This window comes from Malus domestica, chromosome 07 (assembly GCF_042453785.1).
Source record: "Malus domestica chromosome 07, GDT2T_hap1".
NCBI lineage: Eukaryota > Viridiplantae > Streptophyta > Magnoliopsida > Rosales > Rosaceae > Malus > Malus domestica.
This window is the reverse complement of record NC_091667.1, coordinates 28,052,326-28,075,094: the sequence shown is the minus strand read 5'-3', so window position 1 is coordinate 28,075,094 and position 22,769 is coordinate 28,052,326. Positions and strand designations below refer to the sequence as shown.

The following is a 22,769-nucleotide window of genomic DNA, read 5'->3' as shown; positions in this document are numbered from 1 at the left end:
TCATGCTTATAGCCTACTCAATTTCAATACGTATTATTATTTAATGTATATTTAGTAGAGGATATGTAGTAAATAATACGTTTTATGTTAAAAATTATAAATTAGTTATATCTCCAGTCCCCTTTTATCCTATTCTTTAAACAAAAAGACCATTTACCCTATGTACTTTAGTCTTTGTGTTTCTTACTCAATGAAATATTTTTTTTTTTAAATCCACAATTAAATCTCTATCTACGCAATTCCTTACTTTCTGTTGCGATTTTCCAATGAATGTCACCTTTGGTATGTTCTTAATCACTTTATTTACTTATTCTTGATATAATTAGTAGGTTAATTTTATATGGTCCTTGAATTTATCATTTACGGTTATGATTTTAGGAATAGTTTATATTATATTGTTGTTATTTTATATTGATTATTATATAATTTTATATGAGCAAAAAAATAAACATATGGTTTTATGGTACTATTTTCAGCTAGCCCACCCAAGAAAAAAATCTTGGCTTCGCCCTTGGACATCGCCACACCAAAGTACAAAACCTGTAACCAAAAGCACACCACATCCAGATTTCTTCACCATAGACGCAAAACCAAGAGATAGTCACCGAATCCAAAACCCACTCACCAATCCTTGCAAATATATATAAACAAAGTAACACATGGATAGAATGTGAGGATAAGGGGTATGTAAAAATACCCTTACTTTAACCGTAGCCGCAAAACATTTGGCCTTGAGATAAATCCGGCAAGCTGGTTATGGGAAGGAACGTGAGGGAAAGAATTAAACTTGGCAACCATATCTGGCCTAGAGTCAGCAGATCAGAGCAAAGGATCGGGAGGGTATGAATTATGAGGAAGGGAGGCAAAGGGAAAAAGTGAGGGAGGTGGAGTTTTGAGTATGGAAAGTAATGGTCATAGGATAGGGAGGAGTAGAGAGGAGGGACATGAAGCCCAAAGGTGAGACAAAACTCACGGAAAAAATGGAAATAGAGCTCACGGAAGCCGAGAAAAATCTTAGGGAAAAAATGAAAAAGAGAAAAAGAGAAAAAGAAAACAAGAGAATGAGGGAAAGAGGAAGGAGATTTGACAAGGTAGCCACCGAAACCCAGGCCTAAGGCTAGGTCCAACTGCAAGGGTGATTGCAGATTAAGAAACCAGAGAGAATTTCATGTGGTTTCTAAAGAGAGATAGAAGGGAGTCTTAGTGACTTCATAACAACCTAGATCTAACCTTTTAGTTTTATGTGAGTGAGTGGTTAAATTCGTAATAAATTAATTATAATAATTAATTTAAATTTATTTTTAACGAGTGTTCAATTTAAAATTTCTAACTTAGGTTATCTATATTTCATTAATCTAATAGTTCTATTTCGATCTTATAAACTAATGAGTAGAAATAAATGGAGTCGGATCGAAAACGACAATTTTTTTTGTTCTCTTTTCTTCCAAAAATAAAAATAATAAACATAAAAATATCAAAACAATGTGCTAATTTGAAGACATAGGCAAAAGTAGGGGTGGTTTGGTATGAGATTGTTTGGACCCGATTTTACACTATTGGCCCGTGTAATTAAGGCCGTTGAGTAAGCATAGTTCTCAACCATCAGATGGAAAAATGAAGATATTTTTGTTAAAGGATAATATTATGGTTTTTATCATAATTATCTTTTAATACGAATTATATGCATCTTCTTAAACCAGATAAATATGATTCGAATTATATCTCAACAGAGAGACAAGTGGAACAGTCCGATTTAATTTGGGTTTTTTAGCAATATACCGTGTGGGTTAGAGCAACTCGGCTATATATATATATATAGGAATTGCTTAAGGAGAGGGATCCCCATTTTTTCAAAAAAAATGGGGACACGCTCCACACCGTTGGATTTGAATTAAATGAAATCTTGTGGTTGAGATTCTATGGCCTGTGTTTTAATCTCAACCACACAATTTCATTAAAGTCAATCTAACGGTGGGGAGCGTGTCCCCATTTTTTTTGAAAAAATGGGGATCCCTCCCCTTAAGCAATTCATGTATATATATATATATATATATATAGGAATTGCTTAAGGGGAGGGATCCCCATTTTTTCAAAAAAATGGGGACACGCTCTCTACCGTTGGATTTGAATTAAATGAAATCATGTGGTTGAGATTCTATGGCCTGTGTTTTAATCTCAACCACACAATTTCATTAAAGTCAATCTAATGGTGGGGAGCGTGTCCCCATTTTTTTTGAAAAAATGGGGATCCCTCCCCTTAAGCTCCCTGTATATATATATATATATATATATATATATATATATATATATATATATATATATATATATATATATATATTTGATTGATGGCTGCTGTAACATGCATATGGCAAGGAAAGGAGGCCTAGCCTAGCTAGGCTTCTAATATGATGAGGTTTGAATAGTCAGGATGCATGGTTTTGGGATAATGTTGAAGTCAAGATAATGATGCAAATTGGAGCAGATAATGGTGCATGGGAATTTGGATGGCAGTAATCCACGGCATTTAAATATTATAACCAATCTTTGGGTTAGATTGGTGTTCTGCAAAGATGAAAGAAGCATGGCATTACAAAATCTACAAATAGAGGCAGCGGCAATGATATAAGGACATCCAATTCAACACACAACTGCCCTGCGCAAACTCTCTCAACAACTTTGAGATTTTTATTTTCTCTTTTCGCTGACACATCTTCCGTTGGCATCAACAGCACTGTGAAAGCAACCGGTGATATCTTAAGTCGGCATAGATAGCTCTGTCACCGTAGAATCAATCGGTCTCGCAGTATCTTTCGTTGGCATCAACAGCACTGCGGCGAGGACGGTTGGTTACTTATCCAAGTCTCGGTCGAGAAGGATTTCCGAATCCTTATTGATTGAGGTCATCTCATTAGCCTTTTCGGCGAAGTGGGGTGTTACAGTTTATTGAGCTCGGCGCATTGCACGCCGAGTTATTTTATGATTGGATACTCCCAAGTGGGATTTAGAGTTCGGCATTCAGACGGCCGAACCACGTTCACTATTAAGACTTATATTTGCTTTGAGTATTTGTGCCCTTACACTTTGGTGTCGATTCGGTGAGAGTTTACTTTGACGAATAACATCACTGTGACCGAATCCGACGACAGCGATTTGTGAATGATGCGAAATAGATAAGCACTCAAATTAAACCCTCTTTTTGTCAAATTGTAGCAAAGATGTAAGTAGGGATCGTTCTAGACCGGGGATTAGGAGGGATTGCTAAACGCTTGGAAACTGACTTAAACACTCAAAAACAAAGTTAAAAACACTAAACTAGACTCAAAGAATGCAAAACTAAAAGTTAAAACACTTAAACAAACCTAAAAACCAAAACAGCAACTAGAAGGCTCAAAACTGCCTAAAAACCACTTTCTGGGCAGTTTTGAGCACCTACACTAATTTGGACGAAATTTGATGAAAACTTGAATCAAAATACTTAGAAACACAAATCAAAACACTTTCTAACTAATCTAGGACTCTAAAATAAAGGGGGATTTTGTTTTGACGAAAATTAAACTAAAGAAAACAGATTGTAAAAACGATTTTGGTGAAATAGATGGTTAAAAGGCTAGTTAGGAGGTTCTTCTCCACACATGTCACACTTGCAAACAAAACGATTTTCAGTTGTTCTTCCGATAAACTATGAATACTCAACGCCCCAAGTTAACCGTGAATTGCACTAATTAACCCTCAGTTTTTCCACAAGTTATTAAGTTGGATGATTGCATACGACAACCCAAAACATTCCCTACAAGTTCCCTACATGAATTGCATAATAGAGATACAAGCAAGAATCATTACGTTCTATGAAAAACATAAGCATTGACGAAGCATTTGTTACTATGAATTGCATGAAACTTATGCTAAGAATTCATTCAACGCGATCGTTTTCAAGCGATCTTCACTACTTGTGATTATAAGATTGTAACTATTAGGTGAAACTCCCTCATAATCTAGCATCATATTCATGCATGAAAACTAAGCGTGCACTCTCAATCAACATACACAAATAAGTTATCAATCAAATAGATGAACGAATTGAATCCATAACTTATGAAATAACAACTGAATGTAATCGAATCAAATTGCAAGCATGTACATGGTTTCGAATCACCCCCCAACTAAGGGGGTTTAGTTCCTCATACTCACAACACAAAGTTTATTGAATTGAAACATCAAAGACATAAGAAAGATTACACCTAAAATGCCAAAGAAGTCCACTTTGAAATCTGCACAGAAAGCACCTCTTTCTTCTTCTCCTTGCTGCGGCAGTGAGGGTTTAGGGGCTGTTTGGATGTGATTTCGGTTTAGGGATGGATTTGGGATGATATGGTGGTTCGGCAAAGGGTAAGGGAGGTGTATGGTGGTGCGGCAAAGTGGGGTAGGTTGCTGGAATGGATGAGTGGCGGCTGGAATGGATGGATTTTGGGTGATGGTGGCTGCGGCAAAAGGTGGGGAAAAGGAGAGATGGTTTTCTGATTTTTTGGAGAGGGGAAGATATCTGCGGCTAGGGTGTAAGGGTGGTATATATAGGCACTTAGAAACCCTAGCAAATCAGATTAGGGCCTTTAAAACACAAATCCATCAGAAAAATAGGTTAAGCAATCAGAATTTTAATGAGCAAAGGCCTAGGGTTCGGCAATTAAGTGGGCTAGGGCTAGGGTTTGTAAAATAGGCCTTCTAGAATGGAAAGGTGCGGCATAGGCTTAGGGTCCACAAGGAGTTCGGGTTTAGGTCGTCTAAAAGCCCAAAGCCAAGAATAGAAACTCACGAAAATGGAAACCTCCAAGAATAGAAACTTCCAACTTTTAGAAACTTTGGTTGCCAATTCCGGTTTAGGAAAGATCAACCCAAAATGGAAACTTTTAGGCTTAGCTTTCCTACATCAAGTAGGAAACCTCAAATCTTCAACTCTTCAATTCCATCCCAACCTTGTGTTCCAAGCATGTCCTTTTCAATCCAAGCTCACTTTCTTGCTCCAAAAGCTCCAACTTGCATCATTTCATGTAATACGTCCTTTAACCTGAAAACACATGAAAGTAGCTTAAAAGACTACTTTAACGAAGAAAACATAACGAAAATGCATAAGAACTAGCTAACTAAGGCGCATAAATATGCTCCTATCAGTGAACTTCGTAAGAATAGTAACCTTGTCTTCAGGTTCGAGAGCCTAATAGGCCGAGACGTGTTCCTTTCTCGGCCGCAATCGCAAGACGCAGAAGTCAGCCGCGCACCCAACTCAACATCAACAAATTCACTCATCGGCCAAGCTCGGCCGACGAGTTGGCACGCCCCGCATTCACCGAATGACGTAATTAGCTTATAGATTACTCGGCCTGCGCGCCACATAGGTTTGCTAGTTTTTAGGGTCAACATTTTGGCACGCTCGGTGGGACCCAGTGCTAAAACTACGAAGTTCTCATGATCTATCTTGATCAGGCTTCAAGGGATGAGTGTCATCGCCTATTAAAGAAGCAAAAACAACTTCTCGAGAGATTGGGAAGAATTTCTGAAAGGCAAGAGGCCGGGGGGCAAATTTCCACTCCGGCCACAACCAATATTCGGCCTAAGAAAATTGTTAATTTGGCCGAAGAACAAAGGCCACCTATTTTTTCGGTCGAGACTGGAAGTGTGGTAGGCTTAGAAGAAAATGTTTAAGTTTCTAAGCCACAAATTAACTCAGAAAATGATTCGTCAGAGGAGTGCTCCAATGACGAACAAGGCCGCAACATTGGCTTAGCCCAAGAAACCACGACAATTGATATGATTATTGGCAATAAAGCCAATATGGAGAAATCTCGTTCGGCTAAGATGTTTGAATTAAAAGCCGAAATTATTATGCCCGAGGGGCATAGTAATTGTTCAATACATTCGGCAGCCAATGATAAAAAATATTCGCCGAGTCAAAAGTATTTGGAGATGATTCTTTCTTCGGCGTAGAGCAAAATCAATTTCAAAATTTTGTTATTACAAGATCTCGACTTGGACTAAAGCATCGTTGGCCTCCTCCTGACTATGGTTCGGCTACTTTTATTTCCATTTAGAAAACAAAAATAAAAGAGAATAAATTATTTTCTTAATCATCTGGCTAATTAAGCCGATGCATAAGAAAAATAAGGGGGGCAACAACACTGCGACAATCCAAATATATATATATTAGTTGGCCGAGGAAGTAATCCAAATTTGCTAAGAAGACGTTACATTTTGGCATGTATTTCATTGTGTGTTTTCTGCTGCGAAGACGGCTGAAAAAAAAAAAATTTGGCCTAATAGTTATACACCCAATTCCCCTCGGCCTGCTTTACAAAATTACATAACCATACACACCGAGCTCGGCGGGGTGTATTGTTGCCAAGTATGGTCTTTTCTCTCGGCCTAGTTTTCTCGGTGGCCCAACCAAGTCATCCACCAATTATGGGATGGTCGAGGTGGTCTATTAAGGTGCTTGAAGTCGGCGACTCCGAGGAGCAAATCAGTTTCCTTAACCATTCGGCTTACGAGCCGAAGCTCAAGGAAACTGGGGGGTAATGTTTGGACTCGATTTTACACTATCGGCCCGTGTAATTAAGGCCATTGAGTAAGCATAGTTCTCAACCATCAGATGGAAAAAGGAAAATATTTTTGTTAAAGGATAATATTATGGTTTTTATCATAATTATCTTTTAATACGAATTATATGTATCTTCTTAAACCAGATCAATATGATTCGAATTATATCTCAACGGAGAGACAGGTGGAATAGTCCGATTTAATTTGGGTTTGTTAGCAATATACCGTGTGGGTTAGAGCAACTCGACTATATATATATATATATATATATATATGATTATATATATATATATTTTTTATTGATGGCTACCGTAACATGCATATGGCAAGGAAAGGAGGCCTAGCTTAGCTAGGCTTCTAATATGATGAGGTTTGAATAGTCATGATGCATGGTTTTGGGATAATGTTGAAGTCAAGATAATGACGCAAATTGGAGCAGATAATGGTGCATGGGAATTTGGATGGCAGTAATCCACGGCATTTAAATATTATAACCAATCTTTGGGTTAGATTGGTGTTCTGCAAAGATGAAAGAAGCATGGCATTACAAAATCTATAAATAGAGGCAGTGGCAATGATATAAGGATCTCCAATTCAACACACAACTGCCATGCAGAAACTCTCTCAACAACTTTGAGATTTTTATTTTCTCTTTTCGCTGACACATCTTCCGTTGGCATCAACAGCACTGTGAAAGCAACCGGTGATATCTTAAGTTGGCATAGATAGCTCTATCACCGTAGAATCAATCGGTTTCGCAGTATCTTCCGTTGGCATCAACAACACTACAGCGAGGACGGTTGGTTACTTATCCAAGTCTCGGTCGAGAAGGATTTCCGAATCCTTATTGATTGAGGTCATCTCATTAGCCTTCTCGGTGAAGTGAGGTGTTACAGTTTATTGAGCTCGGCGCATTGCACGCCGAGTTATTTTATGATTGGATACTCCCAAGTGGGATTTAGAGTTCGGCATTCAGACGGCCGAACCACGTTCACTATTAAGACTTATATTCGCTTTGAGTATTTGTGCCCTTACACTTTGGTGTCGATTCGGCGAGAGTTTACTCTGACGAATAACATCACTGTGACCGAATAACATCACTGTGACCGAATCCGACGACGGCGATTTGTGAACTTCGTAAGAATAGTAACCTTGTCTTCAGGTTCGAGAGCCCAAGAGGCTGAGACGTGTTCCTTTCTCGGCCGCAATCGCAAGACGCAGAAGTCAGCCACGCACCCAACGCAACATCAACAAATTCACTCATCGGCAGAGCTCGGCCGACGAGTTGGCACGCCCCGCATTCACCGAAGGACGTAGTTAGCTTATAGATTACTCGGCCTGCGCGCCACGTAGGTTTGGTAGTTTTTAGGGTCAACAGAGATACCATACCGAAACTAGTATCCTGAATCCCAAACTGAAATTTTTCGGGACATGAATTTGAAGACGAATCCCAAACCAAATTTTCGGGAATCCCAAATTGAAATATGAAATTATGAATTGTTGTTCAAATATATAATTCAAGACCACATTCATGAACTAGGAATGCCATTTCATTCACACTACCATTTAATCTAAAACTAGCATGCCTGACTGTTTTTATCAGAGTCAAAATTCAAATTCATTAAACCCTTTTTGCAATCTATTGAGAGACAAAAGAATCAAGCATTCTGAAATCATCAGTCATGGTAACATCAATAATAAAATCCAAATGAATATCAAACATAACATGAAAAATATGCAAGGTGTAGGGCATTCCAGGTTGCGGAGCATGAATTAGAAACTACTAGCATCAATTATAAAAGAATAATATAGATTATATATATGTATAAATATATATATATATATAATAATTAATATTATATATTTTCGGTTCGGTATGGGATTCCCGAAATATCCAGAAGCCAATCCCGAATCCCGTACCGAAATTTCAGGATCGGTTTGGAATATCATCCCAAAAATTTCGGGAATTTCGGTTTGGGAAATTTTTGGTTTGGGATCGGGATTTTTTCGATTTGGTTCGGGATTTTCAGGAAATTTTTCCACCCCTAGGCAAAAGCTTAAAAGTCATGTGAGATAAGTAATCTAATTATTTTTGTATTTTTAACTCTTTGTCGAGAGATTTTTTAGTATGACCGACACATAAGGTAGTACATCATATGTCACTATATAAATGGTGTGATATGTATGTTAAAAAATTAATAACTTAAAAAATAAAATTTTCCACCACTTATATAAAATTACGTGATGTACTAACTGTATTCCTGTTACAATAAAAAAATTTATCTTCTTTGTCTTATTGGAGAGTTTAATTTGTTTCATTTACCTAACACGTTTTCCCATAAATAGGAAAACAAAATAAATATAAATTCAAAAAAATCTAAAATAAGAAAAGTCTTGCCACGTCGCCCTATTTACAAGAAGCCTCTAACTTTTCGCGCCAGCTTGCATAGCTCAACTAACAACTGGAAAAAACGGCGCAGCCCTTTCTTCCCGCGGCTTCCGAAACTCCGTTCCGTTTCCACATGGAACGCGCCGTCTCCTCCAAAACTCGATCGACTGATATCTAACGCTACTAAACGTCGTTATGCGCTCAGCCAATCAAGCCCCCACGTGTCGGAGAGTTACAGCGTTCACCACGCTAACAAAGACGACGCGGTTTAGCCGTTAATACCTCCATAAATCTTTTTCTGTCTTCGTCTTTTCAACGCGCAAAATATCAAATTCGACCTTCCCAAAAAACCCTTTATATATTTTTCTCTCGGCGCTTTGTTCTTTTCCCCGTCTCCCAAACCGGGCTTTTACGATTGCGAAAATTCGATCCCGTTCGGACTTTCAGCGGTGGTGTTTTGTTTTCCGATCTCGAGAGCGTTGATTGGCCGTCTCCATGTCCGCGGCGACGCCGTCTTACTGGTGCTACAGATGTTGCCGCTTCGTTAGGGTTTTCAACGACGCCGACGTTTCCACCGTCTCCGCCGTATCTTCCTCAGTGTTGTGCCCGGACTGCGAGAGTGGCTTCGTGGAGGAGATCGACAACCCGACCCGCTCTGGAAACGTGGACTCGCGCCGCAGCAGGAGGTTCCCAGCTGCCGCGATGTACATGATCGGAACCAACAATGGCTCCGGTTCCAATCCGGATCATACCGCGTCTGGTCCTTCGGGACCTCGAAGAGTTCGACGAAACAACGGCGACCGCTCACCGTTCAATCCAGTCATCGTCCTACGCGGAACAACGGCGGACAGTGCCGCCACCACCGAGGAAGGCCGCGGATTCGACCTTTTTTACGACGACGGCAGCGGCTCGGGGCTCCGGCCCTTGCCTGCAAGCATGTCCGAGTTTTTACTCGGGTCCGGGTTCGACCGCCTACTTGAACAGCTGTCGCAGATTGAGATCAACGGAATCGGCGGATGCGAGCAGAGATCGGCGTCGAGATTGGCGATTGAGTCGATGCCAACGATCAAACTTGACGACGCTCACATAACGGCGGAGCATCACTGCGCCGTGTGCAAGGAAGCGTTCGAAGTAGGCACGGAAGCTCGGGAAATGCCCTGTAAGCATATATACCACTCCGATTGTATACTGCCGTGGCTTGCGCTCCGGAATTCGTGTCCCGTGTGCAGGCACGAGCTGCCGGCCGATTCGTCGCCCGAGACGGGTCAGGGTCCGGGTCAGCAGGAAGACGAAAACGCGGGTCTTACGATCTGGAGGCTGCCTGGGGGCGGATTCGCGGTGGGGAGATATAGCGGGGGGACTAGAGGCGCCGAGAGAGAGCTGCCGGTGGTGTATACCGAGATGGACGGCGGGTTTAGCGGCGGCGGAGCGCCGAGGAGGATTTCGTGGTCGAGAAATGGTGGAAGACGGCGACAGAGCGGTGGGTTGAGGAGGTTTTTTATGAATCTGTTTGCTTGTTTTAGCGGGGGTGGGTCGTCGGCAGCGAGTTTGGGTAGGGGTTCGGAAATGAGGCTTGGGACGCCGACGCCACCTCCGTCGACGAGTCATCAAAGACTGAGGTTTATGGAATTGGAACCGGCGGAGACGGCGACGCCAAGTCGGCGGAGGACTTGGTCTATGGACGTGAATAGCGGTATTGTGAGATGGTGACACGTGGAAAATGTAGTCGTTTCCGTTCGTTGATTCACTCGTGCTGTAAATATTGGGGGGAAAACGAGTGAATGTGAAAGGACCTTTTGAGCTCGCGATTTGGCCGATTAATTGACGATTAATTGAGCTGTGGGGAAAGGGCCCGAAAATCCCCAAGAAATTACTAAAGCTAGTTTAAGTAAAATCCAAGAGAAAAGCAGAAAAATTTGGAGAAGGACCTCCAGTTGAGATTTCAACTTTTCAGGGACTGAAATCTAAAATCAGAATTTAGATTTGGTGTTTTTTCATAGATAATATTCTATTAAAAACGTCTTTTAATTTTCATGAATTTGTAATTTGTAGGTAGATTCAGTTTGTTACTTTCATATTACTCCCGTCCTACTTCCTAGTATAGTAATAGTACCTCTCATTAATTTTTCAAAAAATGTATAATGCCTAAGGCGTAACCATTTTTTGTTCGGTAAATTCTACCATACGACAATGTATGCAATATTGTTTATCTAATATACAACAGTTTAACTATACGACTATTTGGTCTAATAACTTACCGTTTGATCAGCGACGCATGTCGTACGCGAGTTCTTGCATTACGTAGAGGAAGGGAATATTGCTTGGAATCATAATTACGAATCATTCCGGAATAATGCTTTTGCCGAATTCACATTGGAAATGTGGAAATGTTGGTTTATCTTGTTGTATTTGGCATGTGTTCCAAATGAGTGGCAAAGATTGAGGGTACGTTTGTCGGTTGCCAATGAACTCGATAGGGACAGTGACAAAGGAAAAAAGACAAGGCTTTCAGTATCCGAGTTAGAAATACAATGCTGCGTTTGATAATTCAGATTTTCCCACTGGGGAAGTGGGGAAACGGTCACTTTTTACTGTTGAGGCTTAGCTGGGTTTTCAGGCATTTTTTGCCCTTTCTCTTCTGGGATGGGGACTCTCTTCAGACTCTTTTTGTGAGAATTTTGGAGATTATTTCATCGTATCTATTCATCATAGATCATGCGGTCAGTGTTCGTCAGGTACAGTTTGTATTTAATTTTAAATTAAAAAAATCAAAATGATTTATGAGCACACGATGTACGATGAACAAACACAAATAAACGATTCCTAGAATCCTCACAAAAGAATCTGGATAGGATCCTATTCCCTCTTTGGGGTTGGATAAACGATGATTGATGCACTCGATCTCCTTTTTCTCTTTCAAGTTCTGTCATCAATGACTCTAGTATTAGATATACTCTCATGTGCGTGACATTGCATGATCAATATTTGTTGGATAATCGGAGTAATTTTTTAACACATGGCAGCATTCAAGGCCGATGACACCTTTGAGATTATACATTGGTTTCAAAACAGATCTCTCATGTAGTAAACTATGCTTTCCAGTTCTTGATTCATGGATTTCTGGAAATTTACCTCATTCAAATAGATGACTTGTAAACATGTCTGAATCGTTATATCAATAATATGTCTGAACCGTTATATCAATAAACAGTTCAGACAATGTCCGACATCATGACACGTATTTGATCTCTGCAAGAGGTGGCCAGGTTTTATAGCAGAAGGGCAATTGCAATCTCTTATTTGTTATTGTCATGTAAGTTCCTAATTAACCACTTCTTGTTGGTTTGGAATTATTCCCAAACAATTACCTTACTAGCATAGTTGACTAAGAAACCAATACACAAATTGATCGCCTACAATTACGAAGAAATAAAGAGTAAATTGTAACAATAATCCTTTAACTTTAACTCAATTAGAAAAATGATCCCTCAATTAAAAATTTATTACCATTGGTCCCTCAATTCATCAAAACGTGCAACTATGGTCCATCAACTAAAAATTAATTACCATTGGTCCCTCAACTTTAATTCAACTGGAGAAATTGTCCTTCAACTTTAACCTAATTGTAGCAATTGTTCTTCCAACTTAACTCATTTTGACAAAATTATGACGAAGTTCACTAAATAGTATCTACACATTTTGAAGAGTTGAGAGATCACAATTGTAGCAATGGTCCTTCCAACATAACTCATTTTGACAAAATTTTAACAAAGTTGACGAAAATGACTATAGCTACACATTTTGATGAGTTGAATGACTATTGTTCTAATTTGATTAAAATTAAAGGACTATTGTTACAATTTACTCAATAAATAAATCATAGAAAATGCCGGACGTACTTATACCTGAAATTTTTAACTATTTTGGTCCCAACAGTATCCCCATCGAAACCGGTAAATATCTTGAAGGGATTTGGAACTCGATTTGATTCGATCCTCCACCGATTTGTGTTGTTTCAGTTCCTTCTTTCTTCGGTCACATATTTTGATTTGGATGGACATATTTCGATTTGGATGGATAATATTTTGTTAGATAGGAATTGACAGATTATAGTTACAAACTTACATAACAAATATCCATCAACTCCTGTCTAGGGATGGGTAAAATACCCATGAATTTAGGTAACCGTGATTACCTGCCTATTTAAAGTTCACGATTACGGCTATGGGTAACCATTTAGATGAATAAACAGTTATGAGTATAATAATTTATCCGTGAAATTTAAATGAGCGGTTATGAGTATTACCTGCGGGTATAACGAGTATCCATTTGTTATGAGTATTACCCGTGGTTATAACGGATATCCATTTACCTATTTAAATGAAATTTAATGTTTTGAATTTGACATCTCGTTTGGAGATGCTATGAGGTGTGAGGGGGTAATGCTAAAGTTGATTTTTTTTTTTGGTCGAAATAATGGTAATGTTGGTTCAGTCGTTCATTCAAATATATAGAGATTTCAACCAAGTTTGCAAAGATCCTAAAAAAAGCCATTTGCTCTTGCAGTGCAGACGACTGCAGTGACCTTTCTCCTTCGATATCCATATTTTGATTAACCGGTTTATAATTAAAGATTTGATTGTGTATGGCAGAAAAATATCGTTCGTAAACTATTATTTTAATTATTAGAATTGTATGAGAACTTAAATGATTAAAATAGGGAAATGCATGCTAAAATGTACCTATAACGATGTTTAATTGTCAAAAAAAATGAAAATTATGACAAATTTATCTTTTCTAATTTTTAAGTTGTTAAAAAAAACATGTAGACGGGTGAAAAAAGAGGTAAATGGGTAAAAAAATGATAAACGGGTAAATTGTTATGGTTAAATGGGTAAACAGTTATGAGTATGGTTAACCGTTTATAAACGGTTATGGATATGAGTATAACCGTTTATGTAATTACCCAACGGGTAAACGGTTATGCGGGTATAAACATAAACAGTTACTGAGTAAATAACCGTGGTTACCTACCGGCCATAATCATTGCACATCGCTACTCATGTCGCCCATTGAGGGTCTCACGCGTTACTCATGTGATTAAATTGTTGTAAGACGCCTCACGTGTGAATTGTGTGACTAGTTGTAGTAAGAGATTCGTTGAAACCTGTATTTGTTTGAATACCTGAGAGGTTCAATTTTTTCCCAATTTCTGCTTTCCCTGATCTGTTCTCACTTGTATAGGAAAGCGGCCAAGAGTTTTCCCACGGCAACCCGTGACCCTTTGTCCTTTCTCAGAATCCAGAAAAGAGAGTTAGCCCATCTGCTCTCAACCCTTGTCGATTTGTGGGCTTTCAGTATTATGCAAGGTTGTTCTGGGAATTTGGGATCAGACTCGATTTTGAGGGGTGGTTTGGGAGTGAGATGCTTAAAAAAAAAGCATCCATGAAAAAAAAGCTGTGAGGGTTTTAGGTATTTGGTAAACTAAAAAAAAGGGCTTATTTTGGAAGTTGCTGTGAGAATAAGCTGAAATCAAAGGAAAAAGCTGAAGCTGCTATTTGCAGCTTTGGAAAACTGTCTTTTTTTCTAAGCACACAAAGCTACAGTGCTCCTTTAATGAAAAGATCCACTATCAGACTGTTTTTTTTCTTCCCAAAAGCACTTTTACAAAAAAGTTTACCAAACACTCTGCTGATTTATTTCACAGCCGCTTATTCTCACAGCACAGCCGCTTATTCTCACAACAGTTTTTTTTCAAAACACAGCAATACCAAACCAGCCATGAGTGTGCCGGAAACACAAGATGGGACATTACGTGTCACCAAACAAGTGGTGAAATAATTATGTTAAAAAATTAACAACTTAAAAAATACTTAGTGGCCCTTTCGAGGGTTTCATGCTTGAACTTCAAGCTAGAGTACTTGTTGATGCATGTTGCAGCCAGGCCTGCATTGCTACGCTCTGGATAAATAATGTGACTAACAAAACATGGCATATGTTAAAACATCTAGTATGAAATCTCATAAAATCCAAATCTAAATTCCGAGTCATGGCTGCAGCCACATTGACTAGTTCAAATCCGCTCTCTTTATGCACACGAGTTTGAATTTTTAACTTTAGTTTTAAAGATTAGTTTAAAGAGAATATCACCTGAATCAGAAAAACTAAAGAATTGCACTTGTACCTTGTTTAATCTGTGCCAATTTTGTATTTACCAAAAAAAAAAAAAAAAATTCTGTGCCAATTTTGCAATAGCCTGCATAAGCAGCAAAAAGAGAGAGAGAGAGAGAGCAGTGTGAAGGCAGCTGCTGCCAGAATTACGATTCCTCTACTTATTGACAACCCTGCAAAACAAAATATGGAAAATTGGAAATAAGATCATTGGATTTTTATATAATATTAGTATTCTGGGCACAATGAAAATTTTTCAACAATTGATGGCAAACCACGATTATCTACTTTTTCCGAATCCGAAAGAGACTAGTTAGGAATGACACCCTACTTAATATTGGCTAGGCCTAGAACATTAGTCAAATTTTGATTCGAATAGTTCTATTCAGACCTATTCACCTATTTGTTAATCGTATTTCTTAATTAGTGATACTTATCTTCTCAATTTTAAAAGAGAGCGTTCGAATTTCCTTCTCGTGCTAGACAGAAACAACAATGCCCATTCAAAAAAGAAATGTGGGACACTGCAATATTTAACAAGCTGGTTGAAGACAGTGGACATCATGATTACTTTGTCAAAGTCGGTTTGGTATTTAATCAATTTTAAGTTAAGCCATAGATTTTTAAACCTAATGTCAACAACCCCATAAAAATATTATATGGTGGGCAAACACTCTACACTGTCATTATTTATGTAATACTATTTCTCCCATGCAACACAACACTCATTTCAATCATTGACTAGGGTTTTTTCATTTGTCCTTTTTTTTATCTTATTCCAAGAAACATAAGATATAAAAGTTGAAGTTTCAATTTAACGTTAATTGGCCAATTGGAAAATAGTGGGAGAGATCCCATTGTAGGAGTCACACCTTTAATATGATGAAGTTTTAATTTAAAACTAGTTAGCCAATAACATGTCAGATATTTTTTAACAACACAAAAAAAGTTAAAGTTTCAATATTTTTTAACTCACGCACTCATGAATGGGCAAGACGACGTTATTATTATCTTGGACAACGTGTTCTAAAGCATAAAAAAAAAATTGAAGTTTCATACTAAATTTAATTTGTAATCTAAAAAAAGACTCGATTCCTTACAATATATCAATACAAAATCTCTCAACTTTTCGGCGTGAGATTCACACTCCCAAAGCAACGTACTCTTTTTATTCAGAATTAAGAGTAACAAAACTTGGGGAAAGAACAAAGTAGTTGGTGACCGATTGCCAAACCGCGTTTGCACTTGGAAATTGAAAAAGAGTCGTCGACTGAGGAAGAATGCAACTCACGTCACGTATATAAAAGCTTTGCATGCAACTTATCTTTCCGCTCTGGTCCCTTGAGTTTGTCTGATTGATTGAGAAAGCATACCAAATTCAACTGTTTAGTTCTATTGACTCCTCCAACTCTCTAGCATTGTTAAAGCTAACCATCATTATTCAATCACACAAGTAACTATCATTTTTGCTTTTGATAATATCTTTAGTGACCTCAAATTCATTAGAATAATAAAAAACAACTTACCTATGTAGTTTGACCTTCTTTTTCTTAAAATTAAAAAAATTAAAAAATTAAAAAAACTAATGAAAATGGCTTGAAAATTTTCATTTTTAACGATAAGGATAAAATAAAGCGTAAAGTGATTAGTACCAGTATTGATTTTTTAGTGTAAAATTGTGATTTTTTGTTAAAATAAACAGTACCAGAAGTTTTTCGTTAAAATTTCTTTAAAAAAAAAGATACTAAAAGCTTTTATTCTCATAATATAAATACTTTCAATTTTTTTTGGAAAGAGTTAATTTTTTTTGTCGAATATCTAACTTGTTATTTGATAACCATACATATCTTGTCTAATGCGTATAATGCCCAAATCGTAAACGCAGATCTCAGTTTAATATCATCTTAAACATTAAACCATCTTAATTCATAGTTTAATATTATAACATACAAGATAATCTACAGGAAATAATGAAAAGTTGAATTCTAGCGAAATTCCCCTAAAATTTTCTCACTTTGTATGCTAAAATTTCCTCCAATTATGTGGCAACTCTTTGTCCCATTGTCTAGGAATTAAGGAGTTGAGGACTTTTGAAATATTTCCAAATCAACTTGTCCATGCAATGCTAATAATTTTTGGTTTTTTGCATTCAACGAAGAAAACTTTAAACCCTAGAAAGTGAGGGCGAATTCATTGGCATTGACAATGCAGATGGTCCCTAAGGGGTAGTAACTAAGCTAATGGATAAGAACAAAAACAAGTTGATGGACGCACAGAGGGACATGTGGTTGGCCATGAAAGCTTGAGTGCTTGACTTGATAATATATTTGCACGTAACTTGAAAGCCTTCAAACTATTAGGTTTGAAGATTATCATCGATCGCAGCTATGTCTTTCCTGTGAGGCATTTAGTTTTGTTATAGTTGCTGTCAAAGCATGCTGCATGCCTAGGAATTGTGATGGGAAGGGAAACATCATCAGGGAACGCGCACGATTCCCTTTCGGTCACAATCGTTTTGGTATTAGTATGCTTCACATTATTTGAAGATTTTGACCCCTAATCCGTGTGGGAACCAGCATATTAATTAAGCGGTAATCAAGCTTGTTGATGAGATTATGCATCATGCATCTTCTTTTTGGTAGCTAATTGGGTACACCAATCATCATTCATCAATTTTGATATATACATTTAGACGGCACATTCTTACAATGACTCGATTTATAACTATGTCATTGTATTCAGAATTTAGACTATACATTCTAACGATAACTGGATTTATCTAAAATGAAAATCATTTTCCCCTAAAGGACTGGTCCAATAGTCTCACTAACTAGTAAACATCACTATTCTCCGCTACTTGAATATGAAACATAACATCAGATCGGAATAAAACTTCTATGATCCGTGGCTGAAATTGGCAATCTCAGATAACATAAAATTAACAATTTGACAATATAATATGTTATTTTACACCTTGAGTTCAGATTATAAATTTGAATAATAACTGAAATGATCAGCGACTCAAATTAACAAGAAGTTAGATTGACTGACATGACTAAAATGGCATATGGTACGTCAAGACTGTCATGCAATAAAGCGTTTCTCAATAAAGTAGAAGGTTCTGAATGACACTTAATTTGACTGATAAACAGTACCAGGGAGGGGGCTGCCTTCAAGACCAAAGTCTAGGGTTTACATGTATGCCGAAAGTTCAAACATTTGTTTAATATTGGTGCCGGGTTGACAATATAATACATACTTAACAGTAGTTAATCAAATAATTGTCTACTAAAAAGGTTTAAGAGTCAAGGCTTAATTAATAATATAAGTTTCTCATCTCCTAGCAGCATACATTTTTGTCTCCAGTTGTACCTTCCAGATAATGCCTTCTCAAAGGGTATGTCGGCAATTCACGAATCTCTAGCTCACATAGGTCAGATTGGTTGCTAATCACCAGCTCATCTAATTAAGATTAGAGAGATAATTGAAATTCATTAACTTTCATTTTCATATTAATACAATAACAATGAGTTGCAGTAGAACAGGAAAGAAGAAGAAAAGACTAAAGTAGTAAAAACATTAACGTTACAGAGAAACGTGTGGGATTTTTTTTTTTCCCTTTGGGTCGAGTTGAAATCCTTGAAGGGTTTTTATCGTCTGTGTACTTAGTCATTATTCACCAAAATAATGAATATCTTACTAAAAATAAAAAAAGTGGTAAAACGGTACCAAAAAAAAAAAAAAATCAATGACAATTATTAAAAGAAAATGAAAACTAATAAAAAGAATTTAAAAACTTTGAGTTTTAACGATAAAGACAAAATAAAGGGTAAAGTGAAGAGTACCAGGATTGACTTTTTAGTGTAAAAATATATTTTTTCGTTAAAGTGAACAGTACTTGGAGTTTTTCGTTAAAGTTCTCTAAAAAAAAATCATGAACAATGGAAATAAGTTGTTTTTTTTGGATTTGGATTGTCTGCCCTCCCATTTTGGTGCCCTCTTGTTTTATGTGGTCACGGTTAAGCCACGTCAATATTTTATATTGTTTTTTTATAAAAATAATAAAACAAAAAAAAATAGTAATATAAAATGTTGACGTGGCTTAAACGTGACCACACAAACAGGAGGGCACCGAAATGGGAGGGCAGACAATCCAAATCCATTTTTTTTAGTGCAGTACAGAAAAAATTGAAGAAAATCATAGCATAATTGAGGTGATGCTTTCTCCATAAGGAGATTTGATTTGAAACTTTATTTATGAACAAGATTGTTAGGAGTAGTAATAGGTGAATAATTCTTTTCAAAGTTTAATGACCTTTTTGGGCTGTTGGATTCGAAGCTTAATAAATCAGAAAGGGAAGAATTAAGCACAGTCTAGCCACTAATATATTCATGGCTCGTAATAAACAAGCAAATAGCAAAGCATATGGTCAGATGGAATGTTTACCGTACGCAATCTTATTTTTACTTTGTAAAGATGATGATTCACAATTTAAACTCGTAATCTTTTGATCAGAAAGAAGCAACATGTTTTGTTGCGCTAAAGCTCGCCCTCACATTAGAAATTTAAGAGGTAAGAATATAAAAATTTGACCTTTAAATTGTTCATCCAAGGCAACGAAAGAAGAAGAGTAAAAGCCAATTTTTATATACGAACAATTTTAGATTATAAGTAAAGGAATGCACCTACTTCAACCTGAAAACATACGTATGTGAAAAGGGAAGACTCCATCACCAAAAACCCGATAGCTTCAAAGACAAAAAGCACGTATGAGAAAGAATTACGTTAAAGATTGAAAAAAAAAAGAAGAAAACGTTAAAGACAATGAAAACGAGAGAAGGGAATGAAACATAAGTTCTCGGATACAAATTACAATATAACTGCTTTTAAGCGCGCTTTAATTTTATTACAAATTTATGGTAAAAAAATACATTATGACTTAGTTTACTTATTAGTAATGAGTATGAGAAGAAAAATATCGTTTCTTCTTGAGAAAATCAGTAATACAAATTCCTAAAAATTATGAATGAGACTTATTCCTTACTTTCTGCATCCCTAAGTATTTAAAGTTCTTACTCGTTCCTAAATTTCCCATTCATTTCCTAAAATCAACGGTTATTTTTTAGTTTCCTAATCATATATATAATGGACACGGATTACAAAAGTTAATGCTTTTAACCGTTTAATACTACGAAAGTAAACGTTCTTAAGAGCTTGACTAATTACAAACCCCTTGCAATAAAATCAGAACTTTGATTACATAACATCTCTTTATTGGTACAAATACATAATCACGTGAATTGCATGTATAAATTTTCTTAAACCAAATTTTGGGAGAAAGAGAGAGAGAGAGAGAGAGAGAGAGAGAGAGAGAGAGATTATGTAGAATATAAGAAACCAAAAATCGTACCTTTCACCACTCACGCACACCTGCAACAAATACAAAGACCCCGCCACAACCTCTCGCTCATTCACCAATCTCTCAAACTCCCCTGCAACACCAACGCATTCAAATCCCAAATCCAACAAAAAAAAAAAAAAACATACATTCCATTTGATTTCAGTTCCCCAGTTCGTAGTTTCACCAAAAACCATGCTCATTCTCCTACCCTTCCTTCTTCTTCAACTCCTCACCACCCTCTGTTTCTCTGCTCCAAAACCAGAAACTCTAATCCTACCCCTCAAAACACAAACCCTCCCTCAAGGGTACCTCCCAAAATCCACCAACAAGCTCTCCTTCCACCACAACGTCACCCTCACAATCTCGCTTTTGGTCGGCTCGCCGCCGCAGCAAGTCACCATGGTCCTTGACACCGGCAGCGAGCTCTCCTGGCTCCGCTGCAAAAAAGCTCCCAACTTCAACTTCGTTTTTAACCCACTTGCATCCAAGTCCTACTCCCCAGTCCCCTGCTCCTCCCCCGTCTGCCGGACCAGGACCAGCGACTTCCCTAATCCCGTTTCCTGCGACCCGAAAAAGCTCTGCCACGCCATTCTCTCCTACGCAGACGGTTCCTCCATCGAAGGCAACCTCGCATTGGAAACTTTCAATCTCGGGTCGTCAGCCCAACCCGGTACGATATTCGGGTGCATGGATTCCGGGTCCAGTTCGAACGCCGACGAGGACGCCAAGACAACCGGGTTAATGGGCATGAACCGCGGGTCATTGTCCTTCGTAACACAGATGGGATTTCCGAAATTTTCCTACTGCATATCGGATCGCGACTCGACCGGTATTTTGCTTTTCGGCGAAGCGAAATTCGATTGGCTCAAACCGTTAAATTACACCCCTCTGGTTCAGATATCGACACCATTACCGTACTTCGACCGGGTCGCGTACTCGGTCCAGCTGGAGGGGATCCGGGTTGGAGGTAAGGTGTTACCGCTCCCGAAATCGGTTTTCGTACCGGACCATACCGGGGCAGGTCAAACAATGGTCGACTCGGGGACCCAGTTCACTTTCCTACTCGGTCCGGTTTACACTGCGCTGAAAAACGAATTCGCTCAGCAGACCAAACCGGTTCTGAAAACTTTGGACGACCCGAATTTCGTGTTCCAAGGAGCGATGGATTTGTGTTTCCAAGTCCCCACGAACCGGCCAAGCCTGCCCGAGTTGCCGACAGTGACGCTGATGTTTCGGGGGGCCGAGATAAGCGTATCGAGGGAGAGGCTGCTGTATCGGGTGGCGGGAATGGTGAGGGGCGGGAATCAGGTGTATTGCTTCACATACGGGAACTCTGACTTGCTGGGCATAGAGGCGTTTGTGATTGGTCACTATCATCAGCAGAACCTGTGGATGGAATTTGATCTGGAGAAATCTAGGGTGGGAGTGGCTGAGGTTAGGTGTGATCTTGCTGGTCAAAAGCTTGGCCTAGGTGCTTAAGTGGGACCCCGGCTGGGCCTGAGCTGGCAAAGTTTTGGTGACTTACAAATCGAATACGATAACGTGAAGGTATTTCAAACCAATGACGTACAGGGACGTGAGCGGTGAAGGGCCGAACAAAGTGTTGGTAGTAAGATAGGTGGCCCATTTTGTTCAGATATTCTGTGGTCCTGGGGATTTGCGTAAATATTAAAAACTCGGTGCTACTTTGAATAGTTTAACTTTTCTGTTTTGGTAATTTTGTAGTTTATTTTAATTTTTTAACAGTGAGATTCTGTAGCTCTGTTGGGCAATGAATATGTATTTTAGTAAGGGCAGGCGGGGCTGTCACTGCGGGGCTGGAGGGGTACAATGTTGCAGGGTTCGATTGCCCAAGATTCCAACTCCAATGGTGGATTTTGGATTTTCTGTGGGACCCAAGAGGACGATGAAGGGTGCCTGATCTATCAAGATTCATGGAGATGGAGTTGCAAGAGTTGCACATGTTATAAAATCATACATTAATTTGCACTTGAATTGTCTCCCTCCCCCATGTTTTGCTCAATTTACCCTACATATGTGATAAAAATTAATATGCAATTTCTCTAGTCTCAAAATTTCATTGAAATTGATACACAATGTACTAAATCCCTTGTTAGTCAGATATGTTTTAAAATTTAATGATCAAGTCATGAAAATCAATGTAGATGATCTAATATCCTACTAGATAAGGTGTTGAGTTTTTACCCGTATGTTTCGGG

The 22,769-nt window shown here is 38.2% G+C and overlaps 2 protein-coding genes across 2 annotated transcripts; both read left to right on the top strand.

Moving 5' to 3' along the window:
- Window positions 1-9,075: 9,075 nt before the first annotated feature.
- On the top strand, window positions 9,076-11,211 carry LOC103435249 (probable E3 ubiquitin-protein ligase RHC2A). The gene has a single exon (XM_008373639.4). It carries the CDS (start codon window positions 9,473-9,475, stop codon window positions 10,685-10,687), a length of 1,215 nt encoding a protein of 404 aa, XP_008371861.1. The 5' UTR covers window positions 9,076-9,472; the 3' UTR covers window positions 10,688-11,211.
- A 9,252-nt stretch (window positions 11,212-20,463) lies between these two features.
- LOC103406353 (aspartic proteinase PCS1-like) lies at window positions 20,464-22,608 on the top strand. Its single transcript, XM_008345345.4, has one exon. The coding sequence runs from the start codon at window positions 20,743-20,745 to the stop codon at window positions 22,027-22,029; it is 1,287 nt and encodes a 428-aa protein (XP_008343567.1). The 5' UTR covers window positions 20,464-20,742; the 3' UTR covers window positions 22,030-22,608.
- Window positions 22,609-22,769: the final 161 nt, after the last annotated feature.

Coding starts and splice junctions, on each gene's coding strand:
- LOC103435249 (XM_008373639.4), top strand. CDS start 9,473: ATGTCCGCGGCGACGCCGTCTTACTGGTGCTACAGATGTTGCCGCTTC.
- LOC103406353 (XM_008345345.4), top strand. CDS start 20,743: ATGCTCATTCTCCTACCCTTCCTTCTTCTTCAACTCCTCACCACCCTC.